Source organism: Lepidochelys olivacea (genome assembly GCF_965140295.1).
Source record: "Lepidochelys olivacea isolate rLepOli2 genome assembly, chromosome: 1".
Classification (NCBI taxonomy): Eukaryota; Metazoa; Chordata; order Testudines; family Cheloniidae; genus Lepidochelys; species Lepidochelys olivacea.
Window position 1 is genome coordinate 14,960,923 of NC_140411.1, and position 21,955 is coordinate 14,982,877.

Genomic DNA, 21,955 nt, shown 5'->3' on the forward strand with positions numbered 1-21,955 from the left:
TAACATCAGCCACACTATCAAAGGCTCGTTCACCTGCACATCCACCAATGTGATATATGCCATCATGTGCCAGCAATGCCCCTCTGCCATATACATTGGTCAAACTGGACAGTCTCTATGTAAAAGAATAAATGGACACAAATCAGAAGTCAAGAATTATCACATCCAAAAACCAGTTGGAGAACACTTCAATCTCTTTGGTCACTCGATTACAGACCTAAAAGTGGCAATTCTTCAACAAAAAAGACTTCAAAAACAGGGTCCAACGAGAGACTGCTGAATTGGAATTAATTTGCAAACTGGATACAATTAACTTAAGCTTGAATAAACACTGGGAGTGGATGGGTCATTACACAAAGTAAAACTATTTCCCCTTGTTTATTTCCCCCTCAAACCCCCCACTGTTCCTCAGACATTCTTGTCAACTGCTGGAAATGGATGGCCCACCTTGATTATCACTACAAAAGGTGTGTCCGCCCCCCCCCCCCCCGCTCTCCTGCTGGTAATAGCTTACCTTAAGTGATCATTCTCATTACAGTCAAACACCCATTGTTTCATGTTCTCTGTGTATACAAATCTCCCCACTGTATTTTCCACTGAATGCATCCGATGAAGTGAGCTGTAGCTCATGAAAGCTTATGCTCAAATAAATTTTTTAGTCTCTAAGGTGCCACAAGTACTCCTTTTCTTTTGCAAATACAGACTAACACGGCTGCTACTCTGAAAGCACTCATTTCACAGTGGCCACTGAATAGCCGTCAGGTGGGAAAGACACTTGATCACTGCTGTGCTGGAAGGATTGGAACTGGGGGCGTAGGTAGAGGGTGAAATTAAGATTCCGATATTTCACTGAATCTAAGTTGGTTTCACTTTAGTTGATAGTGAGGGCATCGGTGCAATGCTGTGATGACTGAGGAGTTGATGCTGGAGGGGAATGGCTTTAGTTGTAGAAAATAGCAATTTCCATTCTCTCTCTCTCTCTCTCTCTCTCAAAAAAAAAAAAAAAAAGTGCTCATTTTTGTCCATTTAGGATGTAAGCTTTTTAGAGCAAGGACTGTCTACGATATGTGTCTATAGAGCACCTAGCAGTGTGCCGCTGATCTCAGTCAAGGCCTCTAAGCACCACTGTAATGTACTACTAAAAGCAACCTATCCTCCCCAGGGAAAATTAAAAATATAAATAAATAAATAAAATTACAAACTGTAGCCAAAATTTGACCTGACAGTTTCCATTTACATTTTCATCATGAGTAAAGTAATTTTGCTGTGCTTGAAAGTGATCAGAGAAGGATAATTGTTGCAATGTATGTAGTGTGTTCTGCATCCTATTATCTCTCTAAAGAAATGTGTGCTAATTGCACTCCCTAAAGTCTTCGTAAAATGTTGCTGCTGTATTTGCAAACAAATTCCCCCTCCACCCCCCCATTGGGCATGCTAACTAGGAATCAGTTCACTTATTCAACAGTAAAACATTTTTAGCCATTGGCAGATGATGCATCTTTAAAGTCAAGGTTGACAGGCTGTGTGGGTTTTTCTGGTGTGCGTTGCTGAATGTGAATAATTAATTTGCCTTGTTTCTGGTTTTATTTCTATGTGTAATGCTAATCCGCAGAAGTTTGAATCATTCATAGGCTGCATTCTCCACGTCAGAGCTGTAGATGTCATGGGAACATTGATTGTTAAGGGTACAATCTTTTAATTTCTGTCAGAATCCCTTCTAGTTGCAGGGGGTGTAAATATTCAAGAGATGATTTCAGACTAAGCACGAAATCCTTGGATAGATGGTAAACACGGTGTGGAAACTTTATCAGCCTGACTTCCGTTAGTCAGAAGGTCCCTTGTTGTTTCTGTTACTCATCAGCCTTGTAGATCTTTTTCCTCATGGACTTCTGTTTGTTACCTAGCGACACACACAGGGGAGGTGGGAGTATTTATGCTGATAACATTGTATTGCAATTCAAATAAACATTTTAGTTTTTAATTTTTACATTGGATTTCTTGGCATATGTTTTGGGGTATTTTTTTTTTAATATGCAGTTGGAAATGAATCAATAGCCTTTCAAGTGCCGAATTTGTAGTTGGCTCCACAGAGATGCACTGCAGTCAGACGTTCCCAACAGGTGTAGGGGTCTGCCCGTAAGGATTTGATTTCAGGATTGGGGTCTAGAACTCCACTTGGCATGGCCAATAAGCCTTCCAAATGCAGAATGACGACAGGATGCTCCAGCAGACTGGCAGATGTTGTTTAAAAACATAATAAATTTGATACTCTGTTCCCTGCACTGGCTGTCAGATTCTCGGGTGGAATTGAAAGGTCCAAGTCACCACTACCTATTCACAGCCCAAACTTGCTACCTTCTAGTTCCTATGTGGACAACTGTCTCCGCATTTCTAGTCTACCACACAAACTTTGATTGTTGGAAGTGTTGGAACGTATTAACATCAGGACGAACTAGAGGCAGGGTATTCTTGGTAGCCGGCCCAGCCCGTGGAACTAGTTCCAGTTGGAAATATAGAATGATCTTGGCTGCACTGAGTAGTGAAAAGTTCTTTGTACCCAATTCTTTTCCATTCACAAAACTGTGAAATCTGGGACTCTTAGTATAGCTGTTTTGTTCAAGTGTAGGGTAGTGTATTGTCTTTAAACTTTGAATATCCCAGTTGAAGCCATTTAACATACACCCAGATACCACGTCAATGGAATGCAATAAAGAAATGCAATAAAAAACTTGATCGATGCCTTTCAGAAATCTGTAGATTTCTGCTTGTTAACCATGCTCAAAAGCTTGGACATTTAATAGCTGTAGCAATATCCGACATTGTCTGTTAGTACTTAAGGGACGCGTGCCAATCTTGATCTGTTCATATTCTTCTGAAGCTAGGACAGATCGATTCATGAAGCCTGAGCAAACTGGCTCCGAACATAAAGGTTCATAAAAAACCCATTATGCATCCACCCACATGTGCCCCACTATACGACTCCCTCAAAGTAGAAGGAAATAAGAGGAAGGTGCTGGGGTTGAATCATCTGAGGGCTTAACTGAATTTCCAGACCATCCACCTTTTACCCAGGATCATTGTTTCAAGGTGAGGTAGAGTGCTGTATCCCATATACCAGGATGGATACCCTTTCTCTTCATTTACTCCTGTTTGTCTCCTCCCGTCTAAACTGACTCTGTTCCTGCCACACCTATAGCAATTGCTTACCTAGTGCTGTGCTGACATAACAGTCAGAAGTTGATGATGCAACATTCTGCCCCCCCTGCCCTCCTGCAATCAAGGAGCCAAGAAATTACTACTAGCTGAAATGGCAATTGGCTACAACACCCAAGGTAATACTCTCACTCGAGCCAAATGAATACATGTTTCTAGGATACGTGCTGCACCGCATCTTTGTTCACAAAGTGCGGGGCTCCTGGGTGTGCTGGGGGCATGCAATTGATCAGGTGTGTATTTGAATTTCATGCTGGATGAAAGGGATACTCTATCTTACCTACGGAGCAGCTACAGTTTGGGTAGAACAGTCGATGGTTCTCCAGCCTGACCTGGTGGATCTCATTGACAGGGTAAGAAGAGCAGTTCTTTGCCCATTCAATCCTAGGTTCCTCTAGGGAGATTTTCAGTCTAATCACCAACTAGGTTGGCACTTGGGAGACCTGGATTCTATTCCCACTGCTACTGGCCTGGTGTGCAACCTTGGGGATGTCACTTTGCCTCCTTTTCCCTTCCCTCTCTGTCTGTCTTGTTCATTTAGATTGCAAGGTCTTTTGGGCAGGGACTGTCTCTCTGGCTGTCTTTGTACATCATCTAGTGCAATGGGGCCCTGATCTCAGCTAGACTCCCTGGGTGCCACAGTAATTACGGAGATACCAGCTGAGGCTTGAATTAAGGTTGAATTGGACATCCCACTTTAAAGCAGGGACCTGGGCCAAATTTTAAACCAGTGACTTACAGGAGGAACTGTTCCACCTGTCGTTGTCATCCAGCGACCACATCCACAAAGGAAAGACAAGGCCTAATATTAGGAATGGAAGCAAAGCCTTTGTGTTTTTTTTTTACTCTTTCTGAAGAGCAGCCGTGGTTTCTGGGCATCTGCTGCCTTGTGATCGATGGGATCTCGGTTGAAAGGCCTCTTCATGTGCCGACTTCCACAATCTGGTTTGTGTGTGGGACAGTGGTGTTGGGAGCAGCCTAACACAAGTTTCTCTCAATGTGTTGAGTTGCAGGAAGGAATGGACAGCTGCCAGTGGCTTCCAAATGGAAAAAACAGAGCAAATGGTCTCGTTTTAGTCTCATGTTCGTGGAACAGCATGTACACATTTGCAGTTAAAATATTCAGTAAAAGCCTGTATTTTTTTGTGTGTCAGACAGGTGAAATAACAGACTTTACAATGGTATCTGTCAGGGATCAGGTTTGGTTTCTTATAATAGATGCTGGGAGAGTACGAGCCAAGTTCTGCCCACTCCTGACCTGCAAGGAGACTGCCACTGTCAGAAGATCATGCCAGCCTTTCACAGCAGGATCACCCCGCTCCTTTCTTAGGCGCTTTGATTGGCAGTGAAATAGTTAGGTGATGGTGAGTGCACTCCTGGGCTACAGAGTTTAAATGACCTTGAAATGAACTAGGAGTGGCAGCTGATTCTCCGTAGAAGTATTGTTTGAAGACTCGGGGGCTGTCTACACAAGTCTCTGCCCTAAAATTTCCACAGTTGTTACCACGGGTGCAGCTTCACTGGTGATAGCAACCCTGCAGCCTAGCACAGTGGCTAAAACGCCTGCACCTTGACTAGCGTTAACCACCGTTGCTGCTGCTGGAGGCGCCCCAGTGGTGATAAGCTCTTGAGACAAAGGCCCGTGTAGCCAGCGCTGGGCAGCCATGAATGTACGCTTCGACAGGCTGAATGTTTTTTTTCTTTGCAGCCTCAAAGACTAGAGGCTAAACTTCTTTTGAAAAAGGCCTGAACTACGTTGTATAAGGGAAGAACATTGGTTCACCAATCCACCACTGGATTGGTAGTTTAACACCTGATTTAACGTAGCTTTCAATACAGAGCAAAGGATAAGAGGTCATCTATTACGCATCACGCAAAAGTTGTCTAGACGTGCGCTTTAAATCCAGATCTAAGTTTTGCAAATGGCCCCTAATATTCTGAAGCTTTGGGCATGTTTACATTTTGCAGTTGAGGCCCATCACTAGTTCAAATGTAATATTTGAGTCTCTTGTGTAGCTTTAAATCAACATTAGTGCAACAGAAATTTGTGTGGTGTGGGGGGCGGCACGTTTGGGTTTTAATTGTCTAGGAAAGAAAAAATGTATAAGACTGTGAAGAACGCAGTCAAGATATAAGAACATAACAGAAGAACGTCAGAATGGCCATACTGGGTCAGACCAAAGGTCCATCTAGCCCAGTATCCTGTCTGCCGACAGTGGCCAATGCCAGGTGCCCCAGAGGGAGTGAACTTAACAGGTAATGATCAATGATCCTGCCATCCATCCCCACCCTCAGACAAACAGAGGCTAGGGACACCATTCCTTACCCATCCTGGCTAATAGCCATTAATGGACTTAACCTCCATGAATTTATCTAGTTCTCTTTTAAACCCTGTTATAGTCCTAGCCTTCACAACCTCCTCAGGCAAGGAGTTCCACAAGTTGACTGTGAGCTGTGTGAAGAACTTCCTTTTATTTGTTTTAAACCTGCTGCCCATTAATTTCATTTGGTGGCCCCTAGTTCTTATATTATGGGAACAAGTAAATAACTTTTTTCCTTATTCACTTTGTCCACACCACTCATGATTTTATAGACCTCTATCATATCCCCCCTTAGTCTCCTCTTTTCCAAGCTGAAAAGTCCCAGCCTTTTTAATCTCTCCTCATATGGGACCCATTCCAAATCCCTAATCATTTTAGTTGCCCTTCTCTGAACCTTTTCTAATGCCAGTATAACTTGTTTGAGATGACGAGACCACATCTGTATGCAGTATTCAAGACCTGGGCGTACCATGGATTTATATAAGGGCAATAAGACATTCTCCATCTTATTCTCTATCCCTTTTTTAATGATTCCTAACATCCTGTTCGCTTTTTTATGACTGTTGCTGCACACTGCGTGAACATCTTCAGAGAACTATCCAAGATGACTCCAAGATCTCTTTCCTGATTAGTTGTAGCTAAATTAGCCCCCATCATATTGTATGTATGGTTGGGGTTATTTTTTCCAGTGTGCATTACTTTACATTTTTCCACATTAAATTTCATTTGCCATTTTGTTGCCTGATCACTTAGTTTTGTGAGACCTTTTTGAAGTTCTTCACAGTCTGCTTTGGTCTTAACTATCTTGAGCAGTTTAGTATCGTCTGCAATCTTTGCCACCTCACTGTTTACCCCTTTCTCCAGATCATTTATAAATAAGTTGAATAGGATTGGTCTTAGGACTGACCCTTGGGGAACACCATTAGTTACCCCTCTCCATTCTGAAAATTTACCATTTATTCCTACCCTTTGTTCCCTGTCTTTTAACCAGTTCTCAATCTTGAAAGGATCTTCCCTCTTATCCCATGACAACTTAATTTACATAAGAGCCTTTGGTGAGGGACCATGTCAAAGGCTTTCTGGAAATCTAAGTACACTATGTCCACTGGATTCCCCTTGTCCACATGTTTGTTGAGAACTCTAATAGATTAGTAAGACATGATTTCCCTTTACAGAAACCATGTTGACTTTTGCCCAACAATTTGTTATTCTGTGTGTCTGACAATTTTATTCTTTACTGTTGTTTCAGCTAATTTGCCCAGTACTGACGTTAGCTGTATGTTCGTTGCAGAAAGAAGCCCCTCTCACTGCGTGTTAAATTACAGGGATTGTAGATTGTGGACTCTTGTTCTGCTGTGCTTGAGAATTCAGTTGAATTCCTGTCATCAGGACAGCTCCCCATTCTCACTTTGCATATTACTACATGAGGGAGTTGGGATTTTTCCATCAAGGGGAAAGAATCTTCTTCAAACAAAATTGCAGGGTGCTATTGAACCTTTCTGGCTGGATCAGAGGGTGCTGTTACTGAGGTGGGGCATTTAAGGCATTTTGCAATTGTATCTTCTCTTGCGCTTAGGGATGTGCTTGAATAGGAATTAATACGGTGCTGTTTCAGAACATGTAAACCATGGACGTTCTCATGATGTGCAACTTGCTTCAAGACATCAGTGGTCCTGAATCCTGGTGAGACACAGTCATGGACCCTGTTACTAATAGCAGGTGGTCATGTACAATGCACAGCTAGTTGGCGAGTGGGTGGGGGAAGTGGGATGAATGGGCTACTGCTCTAGATAGGCTCTTATATCCAGCTCATCGCCACAGTATGAGTGCCTTCCACTAGTGCACAAACTAATGTGACTAACATCATAGAATCATAGAAGTGTAGGACTGGCAGGGACCTCTGTAGGTCATCTAGTCTAGTCCCCTGCACTCAGAGTAGGACTATGTAATAACTAGACCATTTCTGACCAGTGTTTGTCTAACCTGTTCTTAAAAACCTCCAATGACAGAAATCCACAACCTCCACAGGCAATTTATTCCAGTGCTTAACAACACTGACAGGAAGTTTTTCCTAATGTCCAACCTAAACCACCCTTGCTGCAATTTAAGCCCATTGCTTCTTCTCCTATTCTCAGAGGTTAGTGAGATAATTTTTCATTCTCCTCCTTGTAACAACCTTTTATGTACTTGAAAACTGTTATGTCCCACCCTTAGGCTTCTCTTCTCCAGACTAAACAAACCCAATTTTTTCAATCTTTCCTCATAGATCATGTTTCCAAGACCTTTAATCATTTTTGTTGCTTTCTTCTGAACTTTCTCCAGTTGTTCACATCTTTCCTGTAATGGGGCGACCAGAACAGGAGACACAATACTCCAGTTGAGGCCTAATCAGCACAGAGTGGAAGAATTGCTTCTTGTGTCTTGCTTACAACACTCCTGCTAATACAGCCCAGAGTGATGTTCATTCCCCCCACCCCCAACAGTGTTACACTGACACATTTAACTTGTGATCCACTATGCCCCCCCCCCCCAGATCCCTTTCCGCAGTACTCCTTCCTCGGCAGTCATTTCCCATTCTTTGTGTGCAACTGATTGTTCCTTCCTAAGAGGAGTACTTTGCATTTGTCCTTATTGAATTTCATCCTGTTTACTTCAGATCATTTCTCCAGTTTGTCCAGATCATTTTGAATTTTAATCCTATCCTCCAAACACTTGCAACCTCTCCCAGCTTGGTATTGTCCGCAAATTTAATAAGCGTACTCTCTATGCCATTATCTAAATCATGAATGAAGATATTGAACAGAATCAGACACAGGACGAATCCCTTAGGGACCCCACTTGATCTGCCCTTCCAGCTTGATTGTGAACCTCTGATAACTAAGGGCTAAGATATTGTCACGGATATTTTTAATAAAAGTCATGGACAGGTCATGGGCAATAAAGAAAAATTCACGGAAGCCCGTGACCTGTCCCTGACTTCTTCTAAAAATATCTATCACAAAATGGGGAGCCCATAGGCAGCTGTGGGGGACTGGTTGGGAGCTCTGGGGACCTCCACCACTCAGGGGGCTTGGAACTCCAGGGTTCCTCTACCCCATGGCTCTGAGCTGTGGGGTCCCCGTGCCTGTGACAGGCTGGAGCTTCAAGGAGCTCCAGGGTTCCCCTGCTGCCTGCAGGACCCTATTGCTTTCTTTTTGCATGGGTACCCTGCAGCTCCTGGCTGCCCCAGATGGTGGCAGAACCCTGCAGCTCCCTGCGCCAGCAGGCTGAAGTCACGGAGGTCTTCGGAAGTCATGACTTCCCCTACCTCTGTGATAAAATCGTAGCTTTACTGATAACTATTGACTTCAAAGCACTTCACGGAACCAGGTCCTAAAAGTCCCAAAGACCTATCCCAGCATGTACCAGTCTCCATTGTTTGAGAATGGCCTCTTAAGGGGGAGGGAGGAGTTCCTGGGACAAGATGTTCCTATAATGGAAATGTATATAAAGCCTGTGTGCATGCGTATTTTGATCTGGGAATCTTTTTGGTGAAGTGTCTTCCTGTCAGAAAATGCCACTATGAGCAAGGAAGACCCCACCCCAGAATAGCCTCATGGCTAGAGCACGCACCTGGGATGTGAAACCCCCAGTTCAAGTCCTGCCTGCTTTGGAGCAGTCAGTTGAACCTGGATCTCCCACATGGCGGGTGAGTGCCCTAGCCCATGAGGCTATTTCTTATTGGGAGCTCAGCTGGAGGGAGGGGCGCCCCAGTTTTTGTGAAATTCTGAAAGATTTCCTTTTTGTTCTGCATCAGAATAAAAACAATTTCTGAAACCTCCATGTTTCACCAAATGGAAATTATTTTCCAGCTTGCGCGACTCATGGCCCTGCACGTGTCACTCGTCTTGGATTGCAAGCTCTTTGGGGCAAAGATCGTGTGTTTTGTGTGTGTTGAATGGCATCTAATGCTATGGGGCCTTGATCCTAGTCTGGGGCCTCTTGGTGCCAAATGTATGGGAGTGTCTGCCCGCAGCATACTAGGTGTGCTCTAAACCTTTCAGAAGGGCCAGTCCCTTCTTAAGGAAGGTCTTGTTTAAGGGCAGGCAGACGAGCGGCGAGACGTTTAGAGGAAGGAGAACAGGCAGCTTGTACCCAAAACAACATCAGCAGGAGGCGGTCTGTAAGAAAGGGTTAAATTTGGCCAAAGGAGGCGACCTTGTGGATGAGCTTGGAGGCCAGGCTTGGAGGCCACATGGTAGAAAGCACAGCAGTGATTGTGAGAGATGGTGACAAACGGGCAAGAAATAACCCTTGTGTCCAGTCTGAAATGGTCTTGACTCTGTGCCCTATCCCTGGGGACATATAAAAACCTCTGGCAGTCTGGTGTGGGTAGACCATTATTTTTGTTGAAGTGGCAGCTTCTGCTAGTTCCTGTGTCATCTGGCTGGATTACGGTGCTAAGCAGCTGCTGGGACCTGTACAGAGAGCTTTAATCCGAGGATTGAGATGCCAGGTGTGTGAAAGAAGAGGGAGATGCAATGCTGAAGTGGACTATACTAATATGCTGTCTGTTCACTGTCTGTCTAAAGTCTGGTGGTCTTGAAACCCTGGTTGTCTGGCACGGTGTGTAGTCCATGGACGGGGCTAATTTTCCCCAACCTAGGATTAGCCTGACTTTAATTAAAAAAAATAGCATCATCCCGTTCTCTCCGTGCCATCTTTATCTCCGTGCAAGCATGTGGACAAAGGGGATCCAGTGGATATAGTGTACTTACATTTTCAGACTGCCTTTGACAAGGTCGCTCACCAAAGGCTCTTAAGCAAAGTAAGCTGTTATGGGATAAGAGGGAAGGTCCTCTCATGGATTGATAACTGGCTAAAAAATAGGAAACAAAGGGTAGGAATAAATGGTCAGTTTTCACAATGGAGAGGTAAATAGTGGTGTCCCCTAGGGGTCTGTACTGGAACCAGTGCTATTCAACATATTCATAAATGATCTGGAAAAAGGGGTAAACAGTGAGGTGGCAAATTTGCAGATGATACAAAGCTGCTCATGATAGTTAAGTCCCAAGCAGACTGCAAAGAGCTACAAAAGGATCTCACAAAACTGGGTGACTGGGCAACAAAATGGCAGACGATAGTCAATAAATGCAGAGTAATGCACATTGGAAAACGTAATCCCAATTATACATATAAAATGATGGGGTCTAAATTAGCTGTTCCCACTCAAGAAAGGTCTTGTAGTCATTGTGGATAGTTCTCTGAAATCATCCACTCAATGTGCAGCAGCAGTCGAAGTGAACAGAATGCTGGGAATCATTAAGAAAGGAATAGATAATAAGAGAAAATATCATATCACCTCTATATAAATCCATGGTACGCCCACATCTTGAATACTGTGTGCAGATGTGGTCGCCTCATCTCAAAAAAGATATATTGGAATTGGAAAAGGTTCAGGAAAGGGCAACAAAAATTATTAGGGGTAGGGAACAGCTTCTATATGAGAGATTAATAAAATTGGGACTTTTCAGCTTGGAAAAGAGATGAATGAGAGGGGATATGATAGAGGTCTATAAAATCATGACTGGTGTGGAGAATGTGAACAAAGGAACTGTTTACTCCTCATAACATAAGAACTAGGGATCACACAATGAAATGAATAGGCATCAGGTTTAAAACAAAAGGAAATATTTTTTTACACAAGCGCACAGTCAACCTTTGGAGCTCCTTGCCAGACAATGTTGTGAACACCAAGACTATAACAGGGTTTAAAATAGAACCAGATAAGTTCATGGAGGAAGGTCTGTCAGTCGCTATTAGTGAGGATGGACAGAGATGGTGCCCTATCTTCTGTTTGCCAGAAGCTGGAAATGGGTGACGGGATGGGTTGCTTGATTCTGTTCATTCCCTCTGGGGCACCTGGCATTGGCCACGGTCGGAAGACAGGGTACTGGGCTAGATGGACCTGTGGTCTGACCCAGTATGACCGTTATGTTCTTAGAATCCTGCTGTCTCCAATTCTGGTGGAGGTTCCAAACACTGGGCCCTCGACTGGAAATAGCCAGAACTGAACACGTGGAATGCAGGGTGAAAGGAAGCACGGCAGTTATGGGGTGAGGACCTCTCTAGATGTAACCCATGCCTGCTTGGTCTGGCACTCTGTCCCCTCTGGTGGCACCTCTATCATCTAGAGCACAGGTCCCCAAACTGTGTGACATGCCTCCCTTAGGGGAGCACAGAGGAACATTCAGGGGTGTGTGCGTGCGTGTGTGTGGTGGGGCCTGGGCCAGCCCCAATGCGGGGTGGGGAGGGAGCACCACCCAGCCTTGCTCCTCTCTCAGCTCAACCCTGGCCCGGCCCCCAGCCTCAGCCCTGACTGCAGCCGAGGCCTGGCTCTGCACTTGGCCTCAGTCCTGCCCCCCAGCTGCCCCCTTACCCCGTCAATATCCCCCCACCCTCCCTCGGGGGCTGCGGTGCTGCTCCTGGTACGGGTTGGGGTGTGTGTGTGTGTGTGTGTGTGGATAGAGGTAAAGGGGGGCATGACCCTGAAAAGTTTGGGGACCATTGATCTAGCGATTGTTTGCTACACCCTCAGCTATGAGCCATGTGGCTTTTAGCTCATGCAGCAGACGCTCATATACTAAGCTAAGGTCCCAGGTTCGATCCTGCCTACCAATGACTGGGATCTGTTGGCCTTACATAAAGATTTCCTGTCCACGTAGAAAATATACAAACATGGGTGAGGGGTATTGGTATGGGGTCTGGGAAGGGAATGGAGAGCACCACAAGTCCTACCACCAAACAGTAGTTGTGTTCAGTATGCCAGATTTCCAAGCATCAGTGTCATTTGTGCAGGCAATAAATCTTAGGTTTCCTTTTGCTAATGGTGATTTTTAATAGTAAAATCCATTGGATCACTAAGGATATTGGCTACAGATCTCCGCTGAGGCGAAAGCAAGCGTCTAAATATAAACAGTAGCTTTGTGACGTACGTGGCATAGAATCAGTGTCGTTAGTTACAGAACGTTTTCTCAAGGTATGCACTGGAATGCTGCAGAACATCGCGCACCGGTGGAGCGGGCTAGGAGGGACAGGGAAAACGAGCCCTTTACGTGTCTCAGGGTAATGGCACTTGAGTATAGGCAACTCTTTGGGCGCTTAATGCATGAACTCTTTTGGGGGAGAGAATGCGCCTGTGTAATGGGAAGGGCCCTCGGCCAGCTGCAGGCCCCATCAGCACAATTCTGTTGGAGCGAATTGGGAGGGACATGCAATGCGCTCCTGAGAACGCTGCCTCTCCCACTCACCAGTGTAGGAAGCAAGAGACGGCTTGAAACCCGACCTTGGCTTGCTTTCCAGATACCACTAAATACTTAGGGCCAGATCCTCAGCTGTGGAAAATCAGCGTAGTTTCATTGTCAGTCGAGTGATTTAGACTTGTACCAGCTGAGGATCTGGACCTTAATATTTAAAAGCACAGAGATTTAATTGTCCGGGCTTGTGAGTAATGCAAAAAGTAAACATCATTCAGTGTTGTGCCAGCACAACAAGTAGACGTTTTTCAAATATAAACTTTAATTGAGTTGGACAATTTGCCCAAATCCTGGTAAAGCTGGGAATACAGCCCAGGAGTTCTGACGACCATTCTCCAGTTCTAACTATGAACCACGTTCTGCTTCCATCGTTTCCATCCATTTTAAAGGATCTGAGAGTTCACAGCTTCCCTCTCTTCTCTCTTTTCAGGGCGCTCCCAAGACCTGATGGATTTCTGATAGCGTGCTCCTGAAGAGCTGGGAAGAGCATGGTTAAACACCAACCACTCCAGTACTACGAGCCGCAGTTATGTTTGTCATGCCTGACCGGGATCTATGGCTGCCGTTGGAAACGGTACCAGCGGTCACATGATGACACCACAAAGGTTGGTAACCAGGTGTCTCCTCCCATATGCATCCCATGTTCATGTTAATTTTTTGAACGTATAGCCAGGTATGGGGAACCTGAAGGCTGGCCTTGAATGTGAAATTAGGCTTCAGTTTTAAAACGTGCTCTCAATAGCTCTGGTTCTATGCAGCCTGGCTGCTTTATATGTTACTGAAGTGAGGGATAGAAATTACTGGCCCCAGGGTCCTGGGGATTTCTCTGAGGTAAAGGTGGCATGTGTTTTTAACTCAAACCATGAGCGTTCCTGACCCTTTGTTGCTGTGGCAGAAGAGGATGCGTGTATCCCTGTTCTTGGCCTTCAGGCTTGTGAATTACACGGCCCTTGTCAGCTTGTGTCACAGCCTCTCATTTTAATATCTCTGGTCTGCCCTTTGCATGTATGAGGAGGTTTCAGTTCTCCCTCCTTTGTTTAATTTGGTCTGTTTAAGAGCCTGTGGCTTCCTGGCTGGCAGATGTTACCTCCCTGGTGAAGCAATTCTGATGGCATAGCCCAGGGGTCCCCAACGTGGTGCCCGCAGGTGCAATGGCGCCTGCCGGGGCAGTTGTGTGCGCCCGTAGGACACTGCACGGCCGCCAGAGAACCGCCCGCTGAGAAGCGTTGCCGTTTCTCGGAGGCATTTTGGTGGCGGGGGTGTCTGTGCTAATGTGCTATTCCTACAGAAAGGTTGGGGACCACTGGCATAGCCACTGTTGGGGCTGAGGCAGCTAATCGAGCTGCAGTACTGCAGCCTGGTTCCTCTTTGAAGCAGTGTGGCACAGTGGGCAGAGCACCGTGCTGGGACTTGAGGGGACCTGGGCTCTGTTCCCAACTCTACCTCTGGCCTGCTGGGTGACCTTGGAACAGTCACTTCATCTCTTACTCCTGAGGGCATTCTGCACCAAAATAATAAAAATTCCGTGCCCAATATTTTAAAATTCTGCATAATTCTGCAAGTTTTATTTGTCAGTAAATAAATGCAGAGGCTCCAGCATGGCAGTGGGGAGGATAGGCCATTGGCGGTACGAAGGTGGGAGATCACCCTGCAGGCTTCCCACCCCCGGGACACGGACTCAGTGGTAAGGCTGCACCCGACCCCCGAAGCAGCACAAGGCCTGGGCCTGGGCCTGCCCCAGAAACACGCTAGGGCACTGCCCTCTGCGCCAGGTGCACCAGGTGTGGGGCAGGCAGGATCCAAGAGTGGAGGGTCTCAGTGAGGGGGGATCCAGATGTGGGGTGAGAGGATTCTGTGTGGGACAATCTGGGTGCAGGCAGCTCAGTGGCGGGGCAGGGTCCTAGGTGTGCGGGGGATCTGGATGCACAGAGGCTAGTTGCGGGGGTTCTAGCAGCAGTGGATCTCTGCAGGGGCTTCTAGGTGAAAGTAGTTGGGGCTCAGCAGAGGGGTCTGGGTGCAGCTAGTTGGGGGTCAGTGGCATGGGGGTCTGGATGTGGGGGCTCAGGGTGGTCCAGGGGTGGGGGTTTGAGTGCAAGGAGCTCAATGGTGGGGGGTAATCTGAGTGCAGGGGTGGGGTTCCGGAGGCAGGGGATCAGGGTGCAGAGGGGTTCCAGATGGAGGGGTTGAGGTTCAGTGGAGTGGGGTTGGGGTATGGAGGGCTAGGGGGTTCTAGGTGTATGGGATGAGTTAGTGGCAGTGTTTGGATATGGGAGGTACGGTTGCATGGGGGTTGGCTGGATGGGGAGCAGCTCCCTGTACAGTGACTCCTCCCACCACAACTGAAGGGCAAGGGGGGCAGGAAGCAGGGGAGGATGCTGAGCTTCCTGCAGCTGGGGGAGGTTTCTAGGTGTGGGACTCGCAGCTGAACCTGGCTCAGGGTAGGAGCCACTGGCTGGGGTGTCCCCAGCCCTGCGGTGACTTACCTGTCCGCTGGCTGCTCCGGGTGCCTGAAAGATGTACCTGCACAGCTAAGGAGTGGTGCATTACTGCTCTTGCAGCTTCCCTTTGCTTCCCTGTCAGTCATTTTTCTGCAGAGAAGCAAAGAAATCTGTGGGGGGCATAAATTCTGCACATGCGCAGTGGTGCAAAATTCCCCCATTACCTCCTTTGTGCAATGCGGGATGATAATACCAGTCTCCTTCCTTAAGTTCTTTGAGATCTATTGATAAGAGCGAAATAGTCATAATATTTTATTTATTATTCGCATCATCAGTTTTGGGTACTTCAAACCTCTAGTGCATTTTTGTTTCCTATACCACAGGCAGTGCTGAGTTTCTGCAGTTAGGTTGCAGAAGGTGTGTTGAGTGGTTTCATTGTACTTGGAGGAAAGCAGAACAGTGAGCACTAGCTGGGACTGAACAGGCTATGGAAACCAGACTATTTCCTTGTTACAGAGGGTATTTCCATCCCTACCAGGGCAGCGTTTAGGTATTTTGGCAGAGGTATATGGGGAAGCTTATACTGCTGCTAATGCTTCTCTCATTTCAACATTATACAGTTTCTAGTGCATACTGCTTTAAAAACAAATCTACACTGGGGTTAAGAAAAGGTTTGAACAAACTGATATGCAGAACTCCTCCCCTCTAGAAGATCTTGTTTGTTTCTCAATGCTCAAGAGTTTTGCTGTAGCAACTGTTAAAAACATTTAAAACATGACCAGAAAACTGGGTCAGAATGTTGAGAAATACAGTGGTAAGTAGAATTACTTCACTGCACTAAAAGACATTTGCCAAGATGCTGAATTGTGTCCAGTGGCGCAGTAGAGCTGTTCGCACCCTTTAAGAAGGGTTTTAAAAATAGAGACATCTACTAGCTAGAATATGAAATTTACTAGTTAAAGATTGGTTGTAAGGGTACTGTTCAAGAGTGAGGCCCAGGGGGTATGTGCAGCCTTAATTTTCAAGTGAAACATGCCTCGTCTTGCACTAATCTTAGTTTTGTTGCCATAAATTGTCATCCACAAGATTGAATCATGAATCTACAGTTCTGCTAAAGAAATTAATACATTGTGTAAAGCTCTTTGCACTGGACTTTTTATGTCCTCCCATGTGGGCATCAGCTCTCTGAGAGGTAAGAGAGGAGTTGGCAACCTTAACTGCATTATATGGTTCAGCTAATTTTGCTCTGCTTGTCCGTACAGAGCTTCAGAGCTTGAAGTAGCAAGCAAGAAGGGAAAGAGTAAGTGAGTTAAACAAAGTTAGGTAGGGCCAGACTAAATTGAGACTCTAAGAGGCCTTATTTGTAGTCTTCCTGAAAACCCTGTACTATTGTAGAAGAAAACAAATATACAGATGTTAATACCTAGAATGAAACATTGTCACATCACTTAAAAATAAATAAAAAGTAGAGGCCGTGTACCTCCCTGGTTTTGATTCGGTTCTTGAGTATTTTTTCATAGGCTTTGTTCTTGCATCCTCTGTCTGTCCACTCTTCCTCAACTTTCATTCCTCTTCCTGCCATAGTGCATCCGTGTGGCGCAGAGAATGGATGTAGCTGCCAGTGAGTGCACATAAGCAGAGCTGGATTGGAGTCTTTTGATTTTCAGCTCCAAAAAGAGATGTCTCCATCACGTTAGCAAAAAGAAACCTCCTGCAGGTTGTGGTAGTGAAAGTAGTGGGTACCTTTATCTGCTTGGTGGACCTTTCACCAGAGGGTGACGGGACATAGGCATCCCGTACGTCACACCATGCCAAGTTGCTGTCAGTGCTCAAGTGTCAGGAATACAGAAATAATTTGGAAGCAGTAGATCTGCTGCCTGAAGCTTTTAGAATGTTTTTCTTCCATGCTAGTACCTTACTCTGCAAGTAGCTCCTCTATCTTTAATTGCACCACCTGAGGAGTAAGATGTTACTGATACTGAGTAGGGATAGGAGAACCTGTCCCTGAATATTTAAACATACTACGTAATCAGTGAATTTGCACTAAATCTATTTAGTCACTGAAATTTTGTGCAGGTGGGTAGATGTGAACCAAATCTCAAATGGTGGCTATTGCTTTGCCATTTGCTACTAAGGTGGTGGTGATCCAGAGCTAAGCAGTAGTCCTAGCATGGTGAACTCTTTAAGGAAGCTATTAATTATTGCTTTGATGTTCTGGGTGCCCAGACTTCTTGACTCCATGGGCATTTTTGGCAACTAGCCAGGATTCCAAAACCTTGCACTTAATTAAGGATCGCAATGTAGATATGTTAATCATCTCAAAACGATGTGCATCCCACCGTGGCATTTGTCTGTGCAGGTTTCCTCATGGCCTGATGAGTAAAAATTGTTCGCTACGGCTTGCCCTCTATGGAAAATCTGTAGTTGGTGTGGTTCTTTGGTCTTTGCCCTGTAGTTGCAAGGAGACAGCAGCTGCTGCCTGCTGCTACACCCTCAGCTACCCTTAGGACTTTCCCCTGTTTTCATTATAAATTATTGTGTGGTGGTTGGCATATTGCTAAGCCCTGCCCACGCTCACAGAGAGCAGCGTTCGACAATCGGAATCAGACTACCCACTGCGTCCACCTTTGGCTGTGGTTAAACGGTCGCCATATTGATATGGAGCGTGAATTTATTAGTCACCGTAGCAAGGTGCGCTTGACCCTTTGTTGTACTCTAAAACCACCATGGATTGTTGCATGGGATGCTGAATTCTACTTACCCTGGGCAGACAAGCAGAAAAACAGCTTTCAAAAGCAGTTGTGGGAGGGAGCGCCATTGTTAAATGCAGCCTGCTTGGCTGGGGTGGATACAGAAACTTGGAGATCTCCAGTGAAATCCACGTAGATTAAGTTCCTAGTGAAGAGCCAAGGTTTTAAAGTCACTTCTCCTCTCCCCACTTGCAACTTATAAAAATGCAGCTCAGACTTCCTGCTGTGTGGAAGATTTAAATGAAAATGAGAATTTTAATTGTAAGCTTGAGTTTTACATTTTTGTTAGAGAGCGGTGTGTAACTGTAATTGTCTCTTACCCTTCTATAACCTTTTGAAGGACAAAAGGCCACACGCTTCTTGCACATTTGATTTCCTTTTTGTATTAATTTTGACGGATGAGTAGCCGCTGTGAGGCTTGCAGCTCCTTTTCCATTAAGTGCGGTTTTCCTAACCTACTGGCGAGATTGCCTTTCATGCTTTTAAAATATTAATTGGAGTCTTCATAAAAAGGAAACAATTTTGCTTGTGTTCTCGCATTATTCCTGCAAGTGTCCTAGTTGGCATAAAACAAATGATTTAGTGACCGCTCTGTCAGAAGGTACTCGAATAAGGACGTTCTGATTAGATCATTGCTTCATCTTCATGAGACATCCTGCGCCAGCATACGATTTGCAGCCCTAGAGGTGTGAGGGACCAGTACAAACTGGGTTTGGCATATAGTTGCCATTTGTGCTTTGAAAGATCTAATGCAGAAACAGAAAAGGAGTACTTGTGGCACAAGTCCTCCTTTTCTTTTTTGCGAATACAGACTAACACGGCTGCTACTCTGAAACCTGTCACAATGCAGAAATAGGAATTTCCATAGGTGGTCACCAGACAAAACTCTCCAGCTGATGGATTCCTAGCAATGAAACGCCTAGGGAGCAGCCTTTCTAATGGCAGTGTATACATGTGGTGGTCTCCATGTGTAACTCACAGGCTTTTACCTTAACTGACCTGATGCTGAGTATTACAGCAGCATTCGCTGGCAGTGCTGTAATTCAGATTCTGCTGCAGCTTCAGTCTTTTAAAATCCATTGGGGCTGAAATGTGGGATTAGGGGGCTTGATTCTCTTTTCACACAGGTGTAAGGCAGGCATCTCACTCTGCCGTACATTAGAAATCAGTACTCTTCTGCTGTTGTACGAGGGCAATGAGCATGTATAAGAAGAAAAACGTGTTCAGAGTCTGTTCTGTTCACACGAATGTGGTTATGCTACTCCTGTAAGCGTAGCATCTGAGTGCTTCAAATCTCACCCCTGGGAGAGGAATTTTTGTTTGGAGAAGTCCACAAAATCCAAATGTAATCAGTAATTTCTTGTCAATCCATTGTGCAAAACTAAACCAGCTGTTTTATAGGTTGGTTGCATCTCAGTAATTTTACAATATTGAATGGGTTTTGGTGACCAGCTTCTTGGGTTGTGGGGGAGGCAAATCCTCTAAATTGCCACTCAAACACTAACTGAAACTTTTGAGGTTTGAAAACTTGAGGTAAAACCAGGGGTGTAGCTATGGGTGGGCCGTGGCTCACCCACATAGCATCTAGGGCTACCTCCCAGCCCGGCTCTCCTCCAGCCCCAGTGCTAGCCCCACCTAGACCTGGAGGGTGCAACCTGGATTGTTTGGTAAACTGGGCACAAATTTTAATGTGGCTAAATGTTAAATGTGTACATATACAAACAAAGAATATAGGTCTTGCTTAAAGGATGGGGAACTCCATCCTGGGAAGTAGTGACTCTGAAAAAGATTTGGGGGTCATGGTGGGTAAGTAACTAAAGATGAACTCCCACCATGGTGCTGTGGCTAATGTGACCTGGGATGCATACACGGGAATCTTGAGTAGGAGTAGAGAGGTTTATTTTCCATCTATTTGGAAGTAGCGTGACTGCTGCTAAAATACTATGTCCATTCTGATGTCTGCAATTCAAGGATGTTGATAAATGGGAGAGGGTTCAGAGAAAAGCAACAAAAAAGATTAAAGGATTAGAAAACACACCTTATAGTGATAGACTCAAGGACCTCGATCTATTTAGCTTAGCAGAGAGAAGGTTGGGGTGACTTGATTAGTCTGAGTATCTATGTGGGGAACAAATATTTTATAATCTGTTCTTCAATCTAGTGGAGAAAGGTATAACGTGTTTCAACTTCCAGCCATTGGATCTAGAGAAATTCAGCCTGTAAATAAGGCATACATTTTTAACTGTGAGTTATTACTCATTGGTAAGGCTATGGAGAGGTCATGGGCAATTATTGTAGTAGCCAGGCAAGGTACTAACAAACTTCAACAGGACTTTATTTTTTAAAGTGGAAACCTCTTTTCCAAGCTGCTGCTGCACCCTTAGTAGCTCTCCCTCAGCCTCTTCAACTCCTCTCCCCTTCTTCCTGTTTCCTGTCCTTTCAGACTCCCAACAGCCAGTGCTCCCAATTCTGATAATTACAAGCAACATCTAAACACCACAGCAATACACAAAAATTCACAGCAGCCTGTGATCTGTCTGTGACTTCACTAAAAATAACCAGGGGCAGGGCAAGGTGGTGGGGGTGGGGAGAAAGAAGGGTAGAATGACAGCTGGAGTCCTCTGGAGGGGACTAATAGGCCAAGCCCTCTGCTATGGGGGGGGGGGGGCGAGGGAAGGGCACAGCCCTGGCTCCAGTGTCCACAGCCTCAGCGGGGGCACGCAGCCACTTGGGCGGGGGACGTACAGCTCCTGGGCAGGGCCACGCAGTCCTGGCTCCAACCCCAGACACAGAGGCGGACATGGCCCTGGGAAGCTGTGAGGGGGGTGCTTGGCTCCCGCTGCAGCCCTCGCTGCAAGCCGCAGGGTAGGGGCACGTGGCCCCAGATGCAGTCCCCGCCATGGGGCAGTGGTACGTGGCCCTGGCTGCGGGGTGGGGGCGCACAGTCATGGCGCCAGCCCCAGCTGCGGGGCAGGGGTGTGCACCATCCCTCCTTCAGCCCCAGCTTCAGCCGCTGACAACTGAAGCCAAAGAAGTTACAGAGGCCCGGTAAAGTCACGGAATCCGTGCCTGCCGGGACCTCCATAACTAATTGTAGCCTTACTCATTTATTCAGTTTACCAAGGATCATGGTGGATTCTCCATCACTGGCAATTTTTAAATCAAGATTGAATGTTTTTCTAAAAGATCTGCTCTAGAAATTATTTTGGAGAAGTTCTATGGCCTGTGTTATACAGGAAATCAGACTAGATGATTACAATGGTCCATTCTGGCCTTGGAATCAATGAAAATCCACAAAGATCGGGAAATTGGAGCTTAAAAGAATGAAATTGTGTAGAACTGTATCTCACTGGGATTGGATTTCCCTTCTGGCTTTAGATTGGAGACTGACTCCTTTTTTTTTTATTTTATGACCATAAGTTTTAGGCTGGAGATAGGAATGATGTGAACTTCTGTCGTTTAAAAATTTTAATTGCTTTGAGTCCAATTTAATAATAGCCTAATTTGCTTCTGTGCTCCAGCACGGGATACGTTCTTTGGTTTAGCTGTCATAACACTGAGACATTAATTACAGATATGTAAATCTGTGTCTGCCCTTACGTAGTTCCCCCTGCTTACAAACTGTTTTTGTCCCGATGCCTCTAGTACATTTTGTGGTTTAAATCCCTTGCATACAGTTTACTTGGTGAATCAGCCTTGCTCTGTGCTGTGAATCCTGGACCTTGTCAGGAATAACTGAGAGCATAATGATCTTGTGGCTGCAAAGTACTTAACTGATCAGCTGTTTTACATGTTCTAATTGAACATCTCTCTTTATGGCCGATAGCAGGAACAAATCTCTGGCCCATCTAATTCAAACACATAGACCTCTCCCACTTGAATTACAGTACAATCTCCATTCGATGTACCAGCAGTGTTTTGGCTCGTTCACTGTGGCC

The 21,955-nt window shown here is 45.5% G+C and overlaps 1 protein-coding gene across 4 annotated transcripts in view; it reads left to right on the top strand.

Annotated features, from left to right (window-relative positions):
- Window positions 1-21,955, top strand: part of GDPD5 (glycerophosphodiester phosphodiesterase domain containing 5) — a 339,945-nt gene that overhangs the window by 111,898 nt on the left and 206,092 nt on the right. For 3 of the 4 annotated variants that reach the window (XM_084616709.1, XM_084616707.1, XM_084616708.1), the window contains exon 3: window positions 13,260-13,434. In XM_084616709.1, coding sequence (XP_084472835.1) covers window positions 13,318-13,434 — 117 coding nt within the window. In that variant the 5' untranslated portion in view covers window positions 13,260-13,317. Of the gene's footprint in view, window positions 1-13,259; window positions 13,435-21,955 lie in introns of those variants that run through there. The other variant, XM_084616710.1, reaches the window with a different exon arrangement.